At 52.2% G+C, this 15,156-nt stretch overlaps 1 protein-coding gene across 3 annotated transcripts in view; it reads left to right on the top strand.

The window, feature by feature from the left end:
- The first annotated feature begins 2,347 nt into the window (after window positions 1-2,347).
- TMEM8B (transmembrane protein 8B) overlaps window positions 2,348-15,156 on the top strand; it is a 29,267-nt gene continuing 16,458 nt past the window's right edge. The window contains exons 1-4 of one of the 3 annotated variants that reach the window (XM_055120137.1): window positions 2,352-2,522; window positions 3,033-3,111; window positions 9,687-9,876; window positions 10,369-10,576. In XM_055120137.1, the coding sequence (XP_054976112.1) occupies window positions 2,352-2,522; window positions 3,033-3,111; window positions 9,687-9,876; window positions 10,369-10,576 (648 nt within the window). Of the gene's footprint in view, window positions 3,112-9,686; window positions 9,877-10,368; window positions 10,577-15,156 lie in introns of all 3 variants that reach the window. The other 2 variants (XR_008627209.1, XM_012934374.2) reach the window with 2 other exon arrangements.

The following is a 15,156-nucleotide window of genomic DNA, read 5'->3' as shown; positions in this document are numbered from 1 at the left end:
TTCCTTCCTTCCTTCCTTCCTTCCTTCCTTCCTTCCTTCCTGTGCTCAGCTTACTTTTGGTTCTGAATTCAAGGATCACTCCTGACAGTGCTCACGGGACCTTATGTGGTTCTGGGTATTGAACCTAAGTCGGGCACATGCAAGGTAAGTGCTCTACCACTGTACTACCTTTTGGTCCAGAGGGTTTATTTTCAGGAGCTCAAGAGGACATCATAATGCCATGATACATTAGGCAGGGCTCTGCCCATAGTCATTTTGTCTGGAACCAACATAGCCTCCCTTGATGATGTCTGTTTATGTTGTTCCGGGCTGCAACCACTTCCTGCTGTAAACCGATCCTATTTCAAGTCCAGTTATCTTTAGATGTCCAGATGTCATACTCATATTCTATGGCCTATTGAACATTGACAAATGGTGGTATCACAGGCATCATAACTGAACTTTGGAATTATCTTAGTCTTTTCCTTTTCCCTCAGCCATCATCTTCAAGAAGGCACCAAGGACTATATTTTATTTATTTATATTTGTTTTTCTTTTGGGTATACCCGTGGTGCTCAGATGTTACTCTTGGCTCTGTGATCAGGGAATAATTCCTGGAGGGGAATTGGGGGACTGCATGTGGTCCCAGGAATCAAACCCAGATTGGCTGCTATACTATAGCTCTTATTGTCTAGCTAATTGTCTAAATAGTCCTGAAACCCATTCTCACCTCTCACTTTTCTGAAATTTTTTTTTTTTTGTATTGAGCCACACTTGCTGGTACTCAGGACTTACTCCTGTCTCTGCTCAGGGATCATTTCTGGAGGCACTGAGGAATCATATGTGTTGCCAGGACTTGATCCCAGGTAGTTGTGTGCAAGGCAAGAGCCTGACTCATGTTACTATTTCTCTGAACCCTTCTTTGCAGTTTTGCTCAGTTCACATCACTTTCTGCTTGTTTTCTGTAATTACTTTGCCCTTCATATTGACTCCCTTATTCTCTCATGAGTTACAGAAACGAGATTTTTTACAAGGAGCCTAATACTTTTCACTCAGACACTGTGCTAATAACAGAACTCAGCAGTCTGAGAAGGAGACATATGAAGCAAAAGACAATACAAATGAGTTGGCGTTAATGTTAGGGGTAAGCCCAGGATGCTTTGGGAAGTGAGATGTGCTTAATTTATATTGGAAGGATGTCCCAAAGAGGTCAGACCTTCTTGATGACCCAACTGAGATCTTTCTAAAAATGCAAGCCCAACAAGGGCAGTCTTGGACTGAAAAACATCCAGTGACTCAGCCTAAGGATTGAGTCCAGCTTTCTTGGCCCTGACATTTCAGACAGTCATCATTTGCAAACTGCCTAAGTATTTCAGCCTTAACTTTCCCTGCTAAGTCTCTGTTTCCTAAACATTCGGGAGTTTTTCATAGGGGAGGCTGGGGACAGGAAGCAGGGGAAGCAAGTGCATGATGCGGGAGGAAACTGATCAGACCCATTTTCAGAGGCAAAAGGATGGAAAATTAGGGGATGGGGGAGGGAATGGAAGAAGGGTGAGCTCCCCGGTGGATTATGAGAGTAAGGATGAAATGCAGAATGGGAAGGGGTTGGACAGAGGGCTGGGAGAAGGCTTAGAAGAGGACTGGGCGCGGGTTCGGAGGAGGAGCTGTTGGGAAGCGACCTACCTCTGGGCTTTGACTTTGCTGTTATAGGTCTTTAGGTGAGGAGGGCAAGTGTTAGCTGACTTGGGGGTGAGGCTGGGAGTGGGGAGTCAATGTGTCTCTACTTGGGAACCCCTGCAGAGACTGGCAAAGGCGTTGGAGCCAGATCTCTGGATGGTCGGGAGTGGGGGGTGGGGGGGGGAGGAGGGGAGGGCCGGAGGAGGAGGGTGGAGGAAGGGGTTTGACTGAAGACTCTGGAACCCCAGCTCGCAGAGGTGGGCTTCGTCACCGGGGCAACCGGAACGCCCAGCAGTTTCCGTGGCAACAGGAGTCGGGTCACCTCTCGGTGGGTGAGGCAGCTCTTGTGGAGACCGCATTGGACCTGGAGCAGGGCGGGGGGACAACCTAGAAGGTTTGTGCGGGATCTGGGAGATGGGCTAGAGTCTGAGGCCAAATGTGAAGACGTCTGTAGGTGTTTGGGTGTGCGGGGGTCGCCGTAGGGTTCTTGGGAGCTGCCCCTGGGGACAGTTAACGGAGGACGTGAGCATCTGAGCTGGGCACTTTGGGGGCTGTGTTTGGGGTTAAAGGCGTTGGGTGGAGTCTGTCCTCGGCCCAGCAGGACCCATGGAAAGACCAATAGAGTTGGGAGAGGGGCGGGCTTTCCTGGGAAAGACCAATAGAGTTGGGAGGGGGCGGAGCGTCGCCCGACGTCAATGCGAGGCCGCCGCCGCGGGGCCTGCTTAACGCCGGTCCAGCGCAGCCCGGAGTCGCCCAGGCCTGAACTCCTATCCTGGTCCCCGGCCCGGCTCCAGCCAGCCCGACCCCGGCACCGGACCCGCGAGGACAACGGAGGCCACCCCTGGGGGTGGGGAGCGGAGCCGCGGGTCAGCTCTGCGAGCGCCCCGTGCTGGCCCGGTCCGGCCCCGCCCCCGCCCCGGGCCATGGCCCAGCCCTTGTCCCGGCCCCTCGTCCTATCCCGATCCGGACCTTGGCCCCCGGCCCCGCCCTCGTCCCGCGTCCCAGATTGGTCCCCGTCCCGGCCTGGGTCCCAGCGAATGCCCAGATCCGGGTCGCAGCCTAGCTCCCCCGTCCAGTTCCAGTCCCTTGATTGGCCCCCATCCCCACCCCGGCCCTTGTGCCACCTCCTGTCACAAGTCCCGGCCCAACCCCTGAGACAGCTTCAGCTCCCGTGTCTGTTTCAGCCCAGGGCCCGACTCCTGCCCTTGCTCCACTCCTCATCGCAACCCCTCCTTTCGCCCCATGCCCTGCCCTTGTATCAGCCTCACTACCCTGCCCAGCCCGACCCGTTAGCTCAGGCTTTGCCCTCATCTCTGTGTTTGCCCACGTCTCTCCCACTACCCCGCACTGTCTCTCATACCCTGCCCCTCTCCCAGCCTCGACTCAGGTCTGGGCTCCAGCTGCCGCCAGCCCTATTGCTGCTGTTGCTGTTCTCTGTGCTTGGCCCCGGGGCTGGTGAGTGCAGAAGCAGGCAAGGTTGAGGCAGGGGTGGGCATGTGGACGGGAGGGGCGGGTTGGAGGAACCCAGAGAGCTGTGGGACCCCGCGGCCAGATGAATGGGGGGAGAAGGGAGCAAAGGGAGGAGAAAGGTTTTACATAATGGAGAAGAATTGGGAGGGTCAAGTGAGTATTATTGCAGCGTGAGGCTTGGAGGTGGCTGGTCACTAGGCCCTAGGATGGTCCTTTCCTGGGGATCTGATCCTGATTCAACTTTTTTCCAAGAAGTCTCGAGGACTTTGCTCCTGTTCTTGAAGCTTGATGGGAGAGACAGACTCCCCAGTCAGTGAGTTTCTAGGCCAGTGAGAGAAGATCTAGTCTGAACCATTAAGAATTGCTTCTGGAAAGTGACGTGCAGCAAACAGGGGTTAGTCGCCATTATGAGTTGTCGTCTGGTTGCAGTGAGTCTGGCTTCCAATAGGCTTGATTTGCTTAGGATGAATTTTGGATACTTTTACATGTGTTGTTTTTGGTTTTGGGGTCACATCTGGAAGTGTTCAGAGCTTTACTCTCCTGGATCTGTGCTCAGGGGACCGTATATGGTGTCGGGGATTGGACACTGGACCAAGTGCAAGGCAAGCACCTTACCCGCTGTACTCTCTCTCCAGCCTCTATTCCAGATACTTTTAGAGCAGAGTTGAAAAATTCAGTGGCTATTTTTACCAATCAGAAAACTGAGGTTCAGTTAGGAAGCAGTTTACCCGCCGGCACACAGCTCGACATGGCAGAGCTGGGGAAACAAGGTTCCTGATTTCCATCTCATACCAGTGCTTCTTTTTTCCCCCTTTCCTTTTTCTTTGTCCTTTTCGCTGCAATAGCTGATAGGAGGACTGACCCAAGTTGAGACTAGCCTCTTCTCTCCCCTGTCTCCCCACTAGGGGGCTTCATCCACACACTGTTCCTCAGTTGTCAACTTCTCTGCCTCCTGCCACCGTCCAGGGTTGAAGTGATGAAGTGATAAGAGCGGGGAGAGGGTCCACTTGATGGGTAGAGGGAGACGTGCAATCCAGATGGCCTCATGTGCAGGCGATGAAGACATGACTCTGGTTTCCCGGCCAGCGGTGTCTAGCACAGGGCCAGGATGTGCCTGAGGGAGCCTTTGGCAAGAGCAACTCAGAGAGCAGCTGTGATGGGGGCTGGGTTCCAGGGAGCTCAGGGCTCTGAGATCAGCGCAGCCCAAAGCTCTGTGGAGATGGCCAGTCTGTATGCCTGTGCTCACCGGTGTCTGTGGACTTGTGTGTGTGTGTGTGTGTGTCCCTGTCCGAGAGCTCTGTGGCAACACAGGCCTGTACGGTGTGTGGACATGTTGTGTGTTCTTTGGGGGACATGGGAGCCTGTGTGTCCTCTGAGTGCTTGTGTCAAAGGGGAGGACCTGTGCTGCGACCCATGTGTATTTCTCGTCAGCTCTCTCTGCTTCTCTCCACGCAGATCCTAGAAGTATCTCTTCCCAAGTAGCTAGTTCCGGGGCTGGAGCTGTAGTACATGGGTAGGGTGGGTAGGGTGCTTGCCTTGCAACTTGTCCCTTCCCACTTCTGGGAGGCTTACCACTTCCGGTGAATTGCAGGGTTCTTTATGCTGGTCTTCTCATTGTTTCAACTCCCAGGGTCATTCATGCCTTTTCATCCTCCGTTCTGACTGTTTGGGGCTAACATCTCTTCCAATAACAGTGTCATCAACCCATCCATTACCCTGCCCTGGCACCAGGTTTGCAGGGTTCTATCCCTGGCACCATAAATGGTCCCCCAGGCCCCTCAAGAAGTGATTTCCTGAGGTGCTGGAGTGATAGCACAGTAGGTAGGGTGTTTGCCTTGTGTGTGGCCGACCTGGGTTCGATTCCCAGCATCCTATATGGTCCCCCGAGCACCACCAGGTGTAATTCCTGAGTGCATGAGCCAGGAGTAACCCCAGTGCATCACCGGGTATGACCCAAAAAGCAAAAAAAAAAAAAAAGTGATTTTCTGAGCACAGAGCCAGGGCCAGGAGTAAGCCCTGAGCACTGCCAGGTGTGGTCCAGAAGCAAACAGCAACAACCAAGTAGCTCGTTCCTTGCTTGACACCCTGGACACCCTGCCAGGTGCTTCCCATGACATGTATATATTATTTGTGTGTAATATATAATCAGCCGGACCCAGCCAGACTTCACGAAGGCAGGAGCCAAGGAGGGACTGGGTGATGGTGCTGTTTACAGAGGTGGCCGCAGGTCTGCGCTTCAGAGTTGGTGTGGCAGAGCCCGATTCCTATCTTCCCTGTGCCTTGTTCATAAGCCCATGGAACAGCTCTGGGCCAGGAAAGGGGAGGAGGGTGGGGCCCGTCCCAGATCTGCAGGAAGCTGAGAGATGTGCGTTAAGACTTGGTTGGCCTGAAGCAGTTTTGGGGGAGCGTTGTGATGGGGTCGGGTAAGGACACTCAATTGGGTCATCTGCCGGCAAGGCCACCCATGTGCTGCCAGTTGGTGGGTAACTATGGCCGGGCTTGCAGGTCTGCGCCATGACCTAGTAGCGGAGCTGGCTTCCACCCCGGGACAGTCTGTCAGTGTCACAACGTCATCGTCATGGTCTCATTATGTGTGTAATGCTGTTTTTAGTCTTACTGCCAGACAGAAGGTGCCCCCTGGGGTCACCTGGGCCCACTGCACTTACATAGCCCTGGGCCTGCCTGGCTGTGCCAGGAAATAAAAGGTCTTTTGTTCTACTTAATGTGGGATGTATGTGTGTGTGTGTGTGTGTGTGTGTGTGTGTGTGTGTTCCAGATGGTGGTAAAGAATCGCTATAGCTTCACCTGGATTTATTGGAGCATCTAGAACAATCGCGTCTGAGCATGGGTAGGGTCTGACTTTCTGAGGGACATGGCTCTGGATGGCCCTGTTGAAACAAACCCCCAACTAACTCTTGAAGGGGGCTGCAGCGCTTCCTTAAGCATCCGTTCTTGGGACTTCTAATTTCCTTTCAGCATACTCTGCTCTTCTTGCTCACTCTCTTTTCCCACCAACCTATCTCTTGCCACTTTTTTTTCTTTTTGGATCACACCTGGCGTTGCACAGGGGTTCCTCCTGGCTCTGCACGCAGGAATTTCTCCTGGCGGTGCTCAGGGGACCATATGGGATGCTGGGAATTGAACCTGGGTCAGTCGTGTGCAAGGCAAACGCCCTACCCTCTGTACTATCTCTCCAGCCCCACTTTTGGATGGCTTAACCACTTCCTTTGAATTGCAGAGTTCTTTGTTCTGGTCTTCTCATTGTCTTCCCAGGGTCATTAGTGGCTTTTTCCTGGTCAGCTCTGACTGGGGCTAACATCTCTTCCAATAACTGGAATTAAGTCCATCCACCACCCTGCCCTGGCACCAGGATTGCAGAGGAGAGTCTTTCTCCACCTCCAGCAGAGGGCACCCTAGAGCTCAGCTTTCTCCTAACTTGGTTTATTTGTTTGTTTTTTCCTTTTTGGGTCACACCTGGCGATGCACAGGGGTTACTCCTGGCTCTGCACTCAGGAACCACCCCTGGCTGTGCTCAGGGGACCATATGGGATGCTGGGATTTGAACCCGGGTCGGCCGCGTGCAAGGCAAACGCCCTACCCGCTGTGCTATCGCTCCAGCCCTCTCCTAACTTGGTATCCAGGCTCTACAGCTTAGGCACCGTGGTTTGAAGACCCATTAAAGCAAGTTTTCATACATTAAAAACCTCCAGTGCCAATACCCTTTCACCCACAGTGTCCGTTTCCCTCCACCGTTGTCCTGGTACTCCCGTCCCACCCAACCCCACAAAATGAGATTCCTGCTGCAGACCGGCTCTCAATGCCTGTTGCCTTTGGGTGTTGTTATTCCCCGACTGCGTTCCTCTGTGTGCAGGCAGCATCTGTGCAAGCTCGTGCTGTGTCTGCCTCTCTCCTTCTGGCTGGCTTCACTCGGCTCTCTCGAGTCAGCCTGTGCTCCTAGGAGCGTCCCTTTCCTGTCAGTTGGTTCATTTCCTGTCCTCCCTCTGGCATGCAGCTCCACTGCTATCTTCATGCTGCTCTGGGCCTCTCTGGCTCCCGGGTGGCCATCAGCATGCCAGGTGACAGGTTTTCCTTGCTGACAGCTGGGATGAATTGTGCAGTCTGTGAGCCTTGCGTCGGAGCATTACCTCATTACATGCCCCTTCGTCATGAAGGCGGCTCTGGGAAGGGCAGCTTGAGGTTGCTGCTGCTCAGTGGGTTCTCTCTGGTCCTTCCCAGACGTCTTTTTTTTTTCTCCTCTCTCTCTGATTTCAAAGACCTCCCTCGTTTGGAGTTTGACACTCGTCTCCAGAGTGAATGTCAGATTTGGTAAGCCCTGTGAGCATTTCCCCCCACCCCGACTTTATTTAAACACTGTGGTTTACCAAGTTGTTCATGGTGCATTTGTTACAGGCCTTCAATATTCCAACCCCAGTCCCACCACCACAGTGACCTTCCCTCCACCATTGTCCCCATTTTCCCAGCCACCCCTCAAGCCCGCCCCTGTAGCAGTGGGCATTTCGTCATCATCATCATCGTCATCATCATCATCATCACATTGATCGTCGATTTTCTCGAGTGGTCTCAGTACCGTCTCCATTCATCCTAGCCCTGAGATTTTAGAAGCCTCTCTTTACTCGTCCTTCCCAATGGTGCCGCATTGGAGGCTCTTTCAGGGTCAGGGAATGAGACACATCATTGTTACTGGTTTTGTGTGTGTGTGTGTGTGGGGGGGGGGGTTGTCAGGCTCTCCCATGCAGGCAGGAAAGTCTCGTAGCTTGCCAGGTTCTCTGAAGGGGAGAATTAGGCTATAAGATGTTGCAGCCACACTTCCAGGAGCTTGGTCTTATAATCTGAATGTTGGCCGTTGGTGGGGCAGTTTCTGGGTGTGACCGCCTGGCTACTCCAAGCCTGCTCGGATTGGGACTGGGCCTCTTCCGCCCAGATCCCTCATTTTCCAGTAGCTAGGGCATTTCTTACTTGGCTAAAACCTCTAGCCCAGAATCTGTCAAGGTACCTGACCCCCGCACTCCTCCCCCCTAGCCCCCCCATCTCCCCTTCCTGCAAAGTTGTTCTGCAGCTTCTTGAATTCTCAGTCTCTTCCCTGTCCTGCCACCCTTCTGGCTTCCACACTGGGCTTTGGTCTCCAAAGCAATTAGGTGCTCCAGAGCTTTGTTTGCCACTCGGGGTCTTTCTCTGCCCAGCTGAGCTATGGGGAGATGATCCCTGGGATGGTGGTCCAGCCTCCAGGTGGTGTGGCTAGGTGCTGGCCCTGTGCGCTCCTGTCCACCTTGGCTCCACTCCTGATGCCCATGGTCATGGGTCAGAGCGACTCCACTAGTGACGACCACTTCCTCCCCACCTCTCAAACACCAGGATTCCCAAGTGGTCTGAGGCCCTTGGCGTGAGCAGCAGACCACCTCCCTGGCTCCCCTCTGCTGTCGGTTGGCGGGGAATTACACTCTCCTCTCTTCCTCTGTGGAGGGGTGGGGGAGGATGCGGGAAGCGCGGGAGCCTGCTGGCTCCTCTCCCTGCCTTTGCCACCCACACAGGCCCTTTGCAGGCTCCCCACACTGTGCCCTCCATCCCTGCCCTGTGCCACCCTACGGACTGCTCTTGTAAACTGTTGGAGGGTTCTGACTGCTTAGACCGCAGGGGCCAGAAGGGAAAGAGAGGCAACAAAGGAGTTACAGTTCCCTGCTGACTCCCAAGCCAGCGTTGGAGTTCCAGCCAGCTTCATGACCCATGCGCCCAGGCCAACACACACACACACACACACACACACACACACACAGTCACATATACTCACACACCCCACACTCACCACAGTCTCACATACACTGTCACACCTATACATACACTCTCACACACATCACTTATACAAATTCACATGCATGCACAGTCTACATTTGCATATATTGCATTCACATAATCATATATACTCTCACATAATACACACATAGTAACACTCATTCATATGTATATGTGTATATATATATATACATTCCATCACACACCCTCCTACACCAATCTCACATACATACACACACTCTTGCACACTCCCACATACAACTCATATATATTTATATACACACACACACACCCCTTCATTTTGTCAGGCTTAGAAAGAGAGCAAAATGGCTTGAAAGTGAGGGATTACTGTGGGGGTCATATATAGGGTCTTGGTTTTGGATTTAGAATGCGGTTTGAATCCTTATTTAGTTTTGGTTTGCCCCTCAGTTTCCTTATCTCTGAAATCAGTCTGGGGTGGGAGAGATAGGACAGGGGTTAAGGTGCTTGCCTTGCAGGTGGCTGACCCCAGTTGGATCCCCAGCACCACATAGGGACCCCTGAATAACGCCAGGAGTTATTCCCTGAGTACTGCTGGGTGTGACCCTTAAACCAAACCAATGCAAAAAACCCACAAACGTGTCACGCTTCCTTCCCCCGACACCCTAGGTTATTATGAGGGTCGCAGCCAGAAATGTCTGGGCGATGTTAGAGCCCTGGGGAGAGCCCGGGTGCCTGATGCTAATGTAAGCTCCTCTGCCCCCTCTCCCCAGGAGGCCTCTTCCTGACAGATTACTCCACCTGCTCACCCCGCAAGCTGAGTCCTTTCCGCTCCTTTGCCAGCACGGAACTCTTCCACTTCCATGTGCCTGAGGACACCTTTCTGGCTGTTTGGAACCTCATCATCTTCAAGGAGCAAGGGGGAACCTTTGGGGACCACTGCCCTGACCAAAGTGTGACTGTGTGAGTGTCGGAGTTAACCTCTGTCCCCTGCTTCCACCCCCAGGCTGTCCAAACTTAATGGTTGGTGACTCTGAGTATCTCATTGGACCTTCAGACCTCACTCTAAACCCCGACTTCTGTCCACAGTGAAATTTGAAATGTGGCTAGGGACCAAGACCTTGGTCTCCTGTCTACTTTCTGAAGTGTGTGTGTGTGTGTGTGTGTGTGTGTGTGTGTGTGTGTGTGTGTGTGTGTGCATGTGAGAGAGAAAGAGAGGGAGAGAGAGAGAGAGAGAGAGAGAGAGAGAGAGAGAGAGAGAGAGAGAGAGAGAGGCTTTGTCAATGCCTCAGTTGACTGTTGACCTTTTACCCATTATGTCCTTGACCCCTGACCTGGAACCACTGGGTTGTCAGGATACAGAGTCCACTTATTTTACTAGGCATGAGTAATAATTCTCTTTTCCTTTTCTCTCTTTATGTTTCCTACTCCATTGTCTGCCTCTTCTCCCTCCAGGTATTTCCGATCTGGGGCCCCCCCTGTCATCAACCCCCTCCATACCCACTTTCCAGGGGACACAGCTGTTCCTGGGGTTTTCTCCCTGACGCTCAGCTGGACACTGCCCAACCGTACCTCAGGCATCTTTAACGTCAGCAGCCCCTTACCTGGGGACTGGTTTCTGGCTGCCCACCTTCCTCAGGCCCATGGTCACATTTCTGTCAAGGTGAGTTGCTGGTTATGCTGCCCGGTGCTGGGTGGGGGGGTGGGGGGGGCTGAGTTCTTTCTCTATCTTCACTGAATTCCTCCCTTGAGCTTCACGGTGCCCCAGCCTTGTGCCTGGCTGCGTAATGGGCATAAAGATGAGTAGAGGTGGAGAGTAGCATGAGGCTAGAGGCCACCGGCGTTCCAGAGGCCATGATTTGTAGGAGGCAGTTGGGGGCTGAGAAGGATCAGCTGAGTTGAGGTGAAGGCATTGCTGCTGTGTTCTTTTTTTTTTATTATTGTTTTATTTTATTTTATTTTATTTTATTTTTTTGCTGCTGTGTTCTTGTTGGGAGGGGCCGGAGGTGCCTCCATCTTTCACTTCCAGGTGGATCAGGTTAGCTGACGACCTGCTAGTGAGAGGATCTGTGGGGTTCTTTGGTTGGAGGGAGGAAGGGGTGATAAGCAGCCTTTGTCAAAGTGAGATGCTTGCCTATGGGGCAAAGGGGAAAGGACAGTGCCTGAGCAGAGTGAGGACTTCAAGAGCAGGACGCTGAAGAATAAGAGAGCTAGCATGGCTTGGGCACTGAGCACCGGCAGCCATTCCTGTTGGAACTGGGCCGGGTGGGGTGTGGGGAGTTGCATGGGACAGACATTCCTTGTGAAGTGGAGAGAGGATCCGGATGCATTTGTGCAGGCTGTCTGCAGGCAGGTGCTCTGTGACAGTGTCAGACGGGCTTTCCCGCTTCCTGCTGGAGCTCTGGGCTCTGAGAACTGCTAATAATATGTCTGAACGAGCTGAGAATCACACAGGGACAGGTGTGTTGGCACCGCTAACATCAGAGATGAAAACTAGGGCTGAGGTTCTCCTTCCTCCCTCCCTTCCTTCCTCCCTCCCTCCCTCCCTGCCTCCCTTCCTCCCTCCCTTCCTTCCTTCCTTCCTTCCTTCCTTCCTTCCTTCCTTCCTTCCTTCCTTCCTTCCTTCCTTCCTTCCTTCCTTCCTTCCTTCCTTCCTTCCTCCCTCCCTCCCTCCCTCCTTCCCTGCCTTCCTTCCTTCCTCCCTCCCTTCCTTCCTTCCCTCCCTCCCTCCCTCCCTCCCTCCCTCCCTCCCTCCCTCCCTCCCTCTCTTCCTTTCTTCCTTCTTTCCTCCCTCCCTCCCTCCCTGGGCCTGGTGGTCCTTGGGTGCCAATAGGGCCAAATGGTAACAGGATTGAATTTAGGGTCTTGCACATGGAAGGCATATGCTCCACCCCTTTGAACTGTTTCCCTGAGGTCACGTCATAGGCCTCAGTGATAGGCCTGGCTTTCCTGTGATGGGCAGGAGAGCTTCCTGTCATGGCCGGGAAGCTGAGGAGAGGACCCCCCTGCTGTTGGGGTATCATAGAAATGGCTCTGGGTTCTGTGGATCAGTTTTGTCTCCCTTTAGAACTCAGGGGTTTTGGAATGTCTGTACTTTTCTCTTTCTGGATGAGCCAGAGGAACCTGGTACATAGGCTGGGCTGGGATTAGGAGAAGCCTGGTTAAGAGAGGTCAGTACCAGGCTTGCATCTCAGTGTGATAAGTGGGCCTTGGAAGACTTGGTGCTGTAAGCTGTAGCCCCGGTGAGCAGAGCTCCTGAGGGGGGTTGGGAGGTTAGAGAGAAGAGGACACAGTGTCCTTCTATGTGAGAGCCAGAGCTCTATGGATCCTGAGCTAGAGGTTTGAGATGTCAGGATCTTCTTGGTGTCCCCCTAAGAATTTATCTTAAAGGCTGGAGCAATAGTAAAGCAGGTAGGGCACTTGCTTTGCATACAGCTGACCAGGTTTGATCCCCGGCATTCTGTATGGTCCCCTGAGTACCGCCAGTAGTATAACACCTGCACATTGATGGATATGGCCCCTAAATAAACAAAACAACTATAGCACTGTAGCACTGTCATCCCATTGTTCATTGATTTGCTCGAGCGGGCACCAGTAAGGTCTCCATTGTGGGACTTGTTGTTACTGTTTTTGGCATATCGAATATGTCATCGGTAGCTTGCCAGACTCTGCCATGTGGGTGGGATACTCTCTGTAGCTTGCCTGGAATCGAATCTGTCTTGGCCACATGCAAGGCAGATGCCCAACAACAAATAATTTATCTTAAAAATGTTAAGCATTTATCAATATTTTGAAGTAGCACTGCACTGTTCATTGATTTGCTCTAGTGGGCACCAGTAACATCTCCATGGTGAGACTTGTTGTTACTATTTTTGGCATATCGAATACACCACGGGTAGCTTGCCAGGCTCTGCTGTGCAGGCGGGATACTCTCGGTAGCTTGCTGGGCTCTCCAAGAGGGACGGAGGAATTGAACCTGGGTTGGCTGCATACAAGGCAAACACCCTACCTGCTGTGCTATTGCTCCAGTCCAATATTTTGAAGTACCATGATTTATAATACTGGTATAATACATGATAGTTTCATGCATACATCATCCACACCAAATGAATTTTATGATTTTCTGGAATCTTTTTTTTTTTTTTTTAGGTGGGGAGAGTTGGGGTTTGACCACATTTGATTCTATTTGGGGCTTATTCCTGGCTGTATGCTCAGGGGTCACTCTTTTTTTTTTTCTTTTTGAATCACACCAGGTGATGCACAGGGGTTACTCCTGGCTCTGCACTCAGGAATTACTCCTGGCGGTGCTCAGGGGACCATATGGGATGCTGGGAATCAAACTCGGGTCAGCTGCATGCAAGGCAAACGCCCTACCCGCTGTGCTATTGCTTCAGCCCCACAGGGGTCATTCTTGGCAGTAGTCACAGTTCATATGTTGCCAGGGATTGAATTTAGGTTAGCCACGTGCAAGGCTATCTCTCTGGCCTCACTTTTGGAATCGTATCTGAGAGTCTCAGGTGCTCTGGTAAATGATTCAGATTCATGTCTGTGAAGGGTATTCAGAACTTTCCACCAGGGCTCTATCTTCTCAACTTCCTTCCTCCTGGTCCATGGCTGACTCCTATGAGGCTTGGGAAATATAGGATATGATGAGGGATCAGGGATATCCGTGGGTAGAAATGGAAGAATTTCAGAGGCAGCACTGTTTCTAAGCCCATATCAGACTTTAGACCTTAGTCTTTGAGCACCTCCTTGCCCCAGACCTTGGACTGGAGTCAGGGACACAGATCAGATATGCATTATTCAGACCCAGGAGTTGAGGACCAGGAATAGAGGTAACTCAGCCTGAGAATGCGGGTCTTGGGAGTGAGGCCCGGTGTTGAGAAGGCAGGGAAAGGCATTCCTGGTGGTGGTAACAGCAGAGACTAAAGCTTCGGTGGAGAAGGAGGGAAAGAACTGAAGTGGTTCTGCTTTGGATGGTACTTATGGGGCCCTGGGAGGGGGAACCAGAGGGGTGAGCAGAGCCCAGACCAGGAAGGGCCCAGAAATTGAAACTTTATCCTGAGGATGATCAGAAACCTTAAGAGGCTGTGAAAGGACGTGACTTAATGGGGCCACCCCATTCTCCTACCTCCTGTATCTGTGGGAGTAGGCGCTTTCCCCCAACACTGGACCTGGTACATTGTGACCAGGGGGCAATTTTTTTTCACTCTTTGCTGATTTATTTTTAATTAATCATTTATTTGAAGCATGGTGGTTTGCAGTACTGTTAATGATAGGGTTTCTTCCTCCACCAGAGTGCCCACTTCCCTCTGCCATTGTCTCTGGGTTCCCTTCCAGTCACCCCCGCCCCCCCTCCGCTCTTGGTAAGCTCAGTTCTAGAAACCAGTTCTCAAGGACTGTTACCTTTGGCCAGTTGCTGTTATCACACTGTTCCTTTGTGTGGGGGAAATAAAAGGCATTGTCCCAGGAGCAAGTACTGGGCAAATTTTGGCCACCTTTCTGCCATCTTCGCAAACTCACATCCCCAAGTTGATCTCATGTGTCCTCCTTTCCTTCCTCCCATCATCCCCTCAGCCCTTTCATCTAGACACATGCTCTGCACCTCCCAGACCTTCTGGTTCCGAGCATGGTCCGCCTTGTGGGGCCCTGCTGCAGGGCTCCCCCAAGGGGCTGGCCTTTGGGCTGGGCTGACATCGGGCACTCAGATGACATGGAGGGGAGAGCCCTCCTGAGGTGGAGGGGTGCTGCTCCTGAATGCCTCTTCTCCCCAGATCCACAACTGAAAGTTGGTAAAATCATGAAGACAACAATAAGGAAAGTAAAGAATTTGTCTGATTCCACCGCCCACGTACAAGTGTGGCTCAGGCTCTCAGTACCCCTTAATTTCTGCCTTTCCTCTTCCTCATAAGTGATTTCAAATAGGTAATGTAGGCTCCTGGTACCATATTTGAAATATTCAAAAAGGCACATGCAGTTGAAGTATTCTTACCCGCCCCCCCCTTCTCTTTGCCAGAGTTAACTTGTAGTACTTTCTTTTCACCTTTTTGACTTTTCAGACTGGTCCTGGTCTGCTGCCCATCAGAACTGTCCATCGTCCCCTCCTTCCGTGTCTTTTGCTACCTTCTCCTCTCCCCGACCCCTATACTCTGGATTCCCCAGTACTTGCTCTTGGGACGGTGCCTTTTATTTCCCCCTCCTCTTGCTAGATGTCTCCAGCACAGTGAGTTTAGAGACCATCTG

The sequence above is a fragment of the Sorex araneus genome, chromosome 1 (assembly GCF_027595985.1).
Source record: "Sorex araneus isolate mSorAra2 chromosome 1, mSorAra2.pri, whole genome shotgun sequence".
NCBI classification, from domain to species: Eukaryota; Metazoa; Chordata; class Mammalia; order Eulipotyphla; family Soricidae; genus Sorex; species Sorex araneus.
Note: the sequence above shows the minus strand (reverse complement) of the source record. Positions and strands in the feature narration are given on the sequence as shown.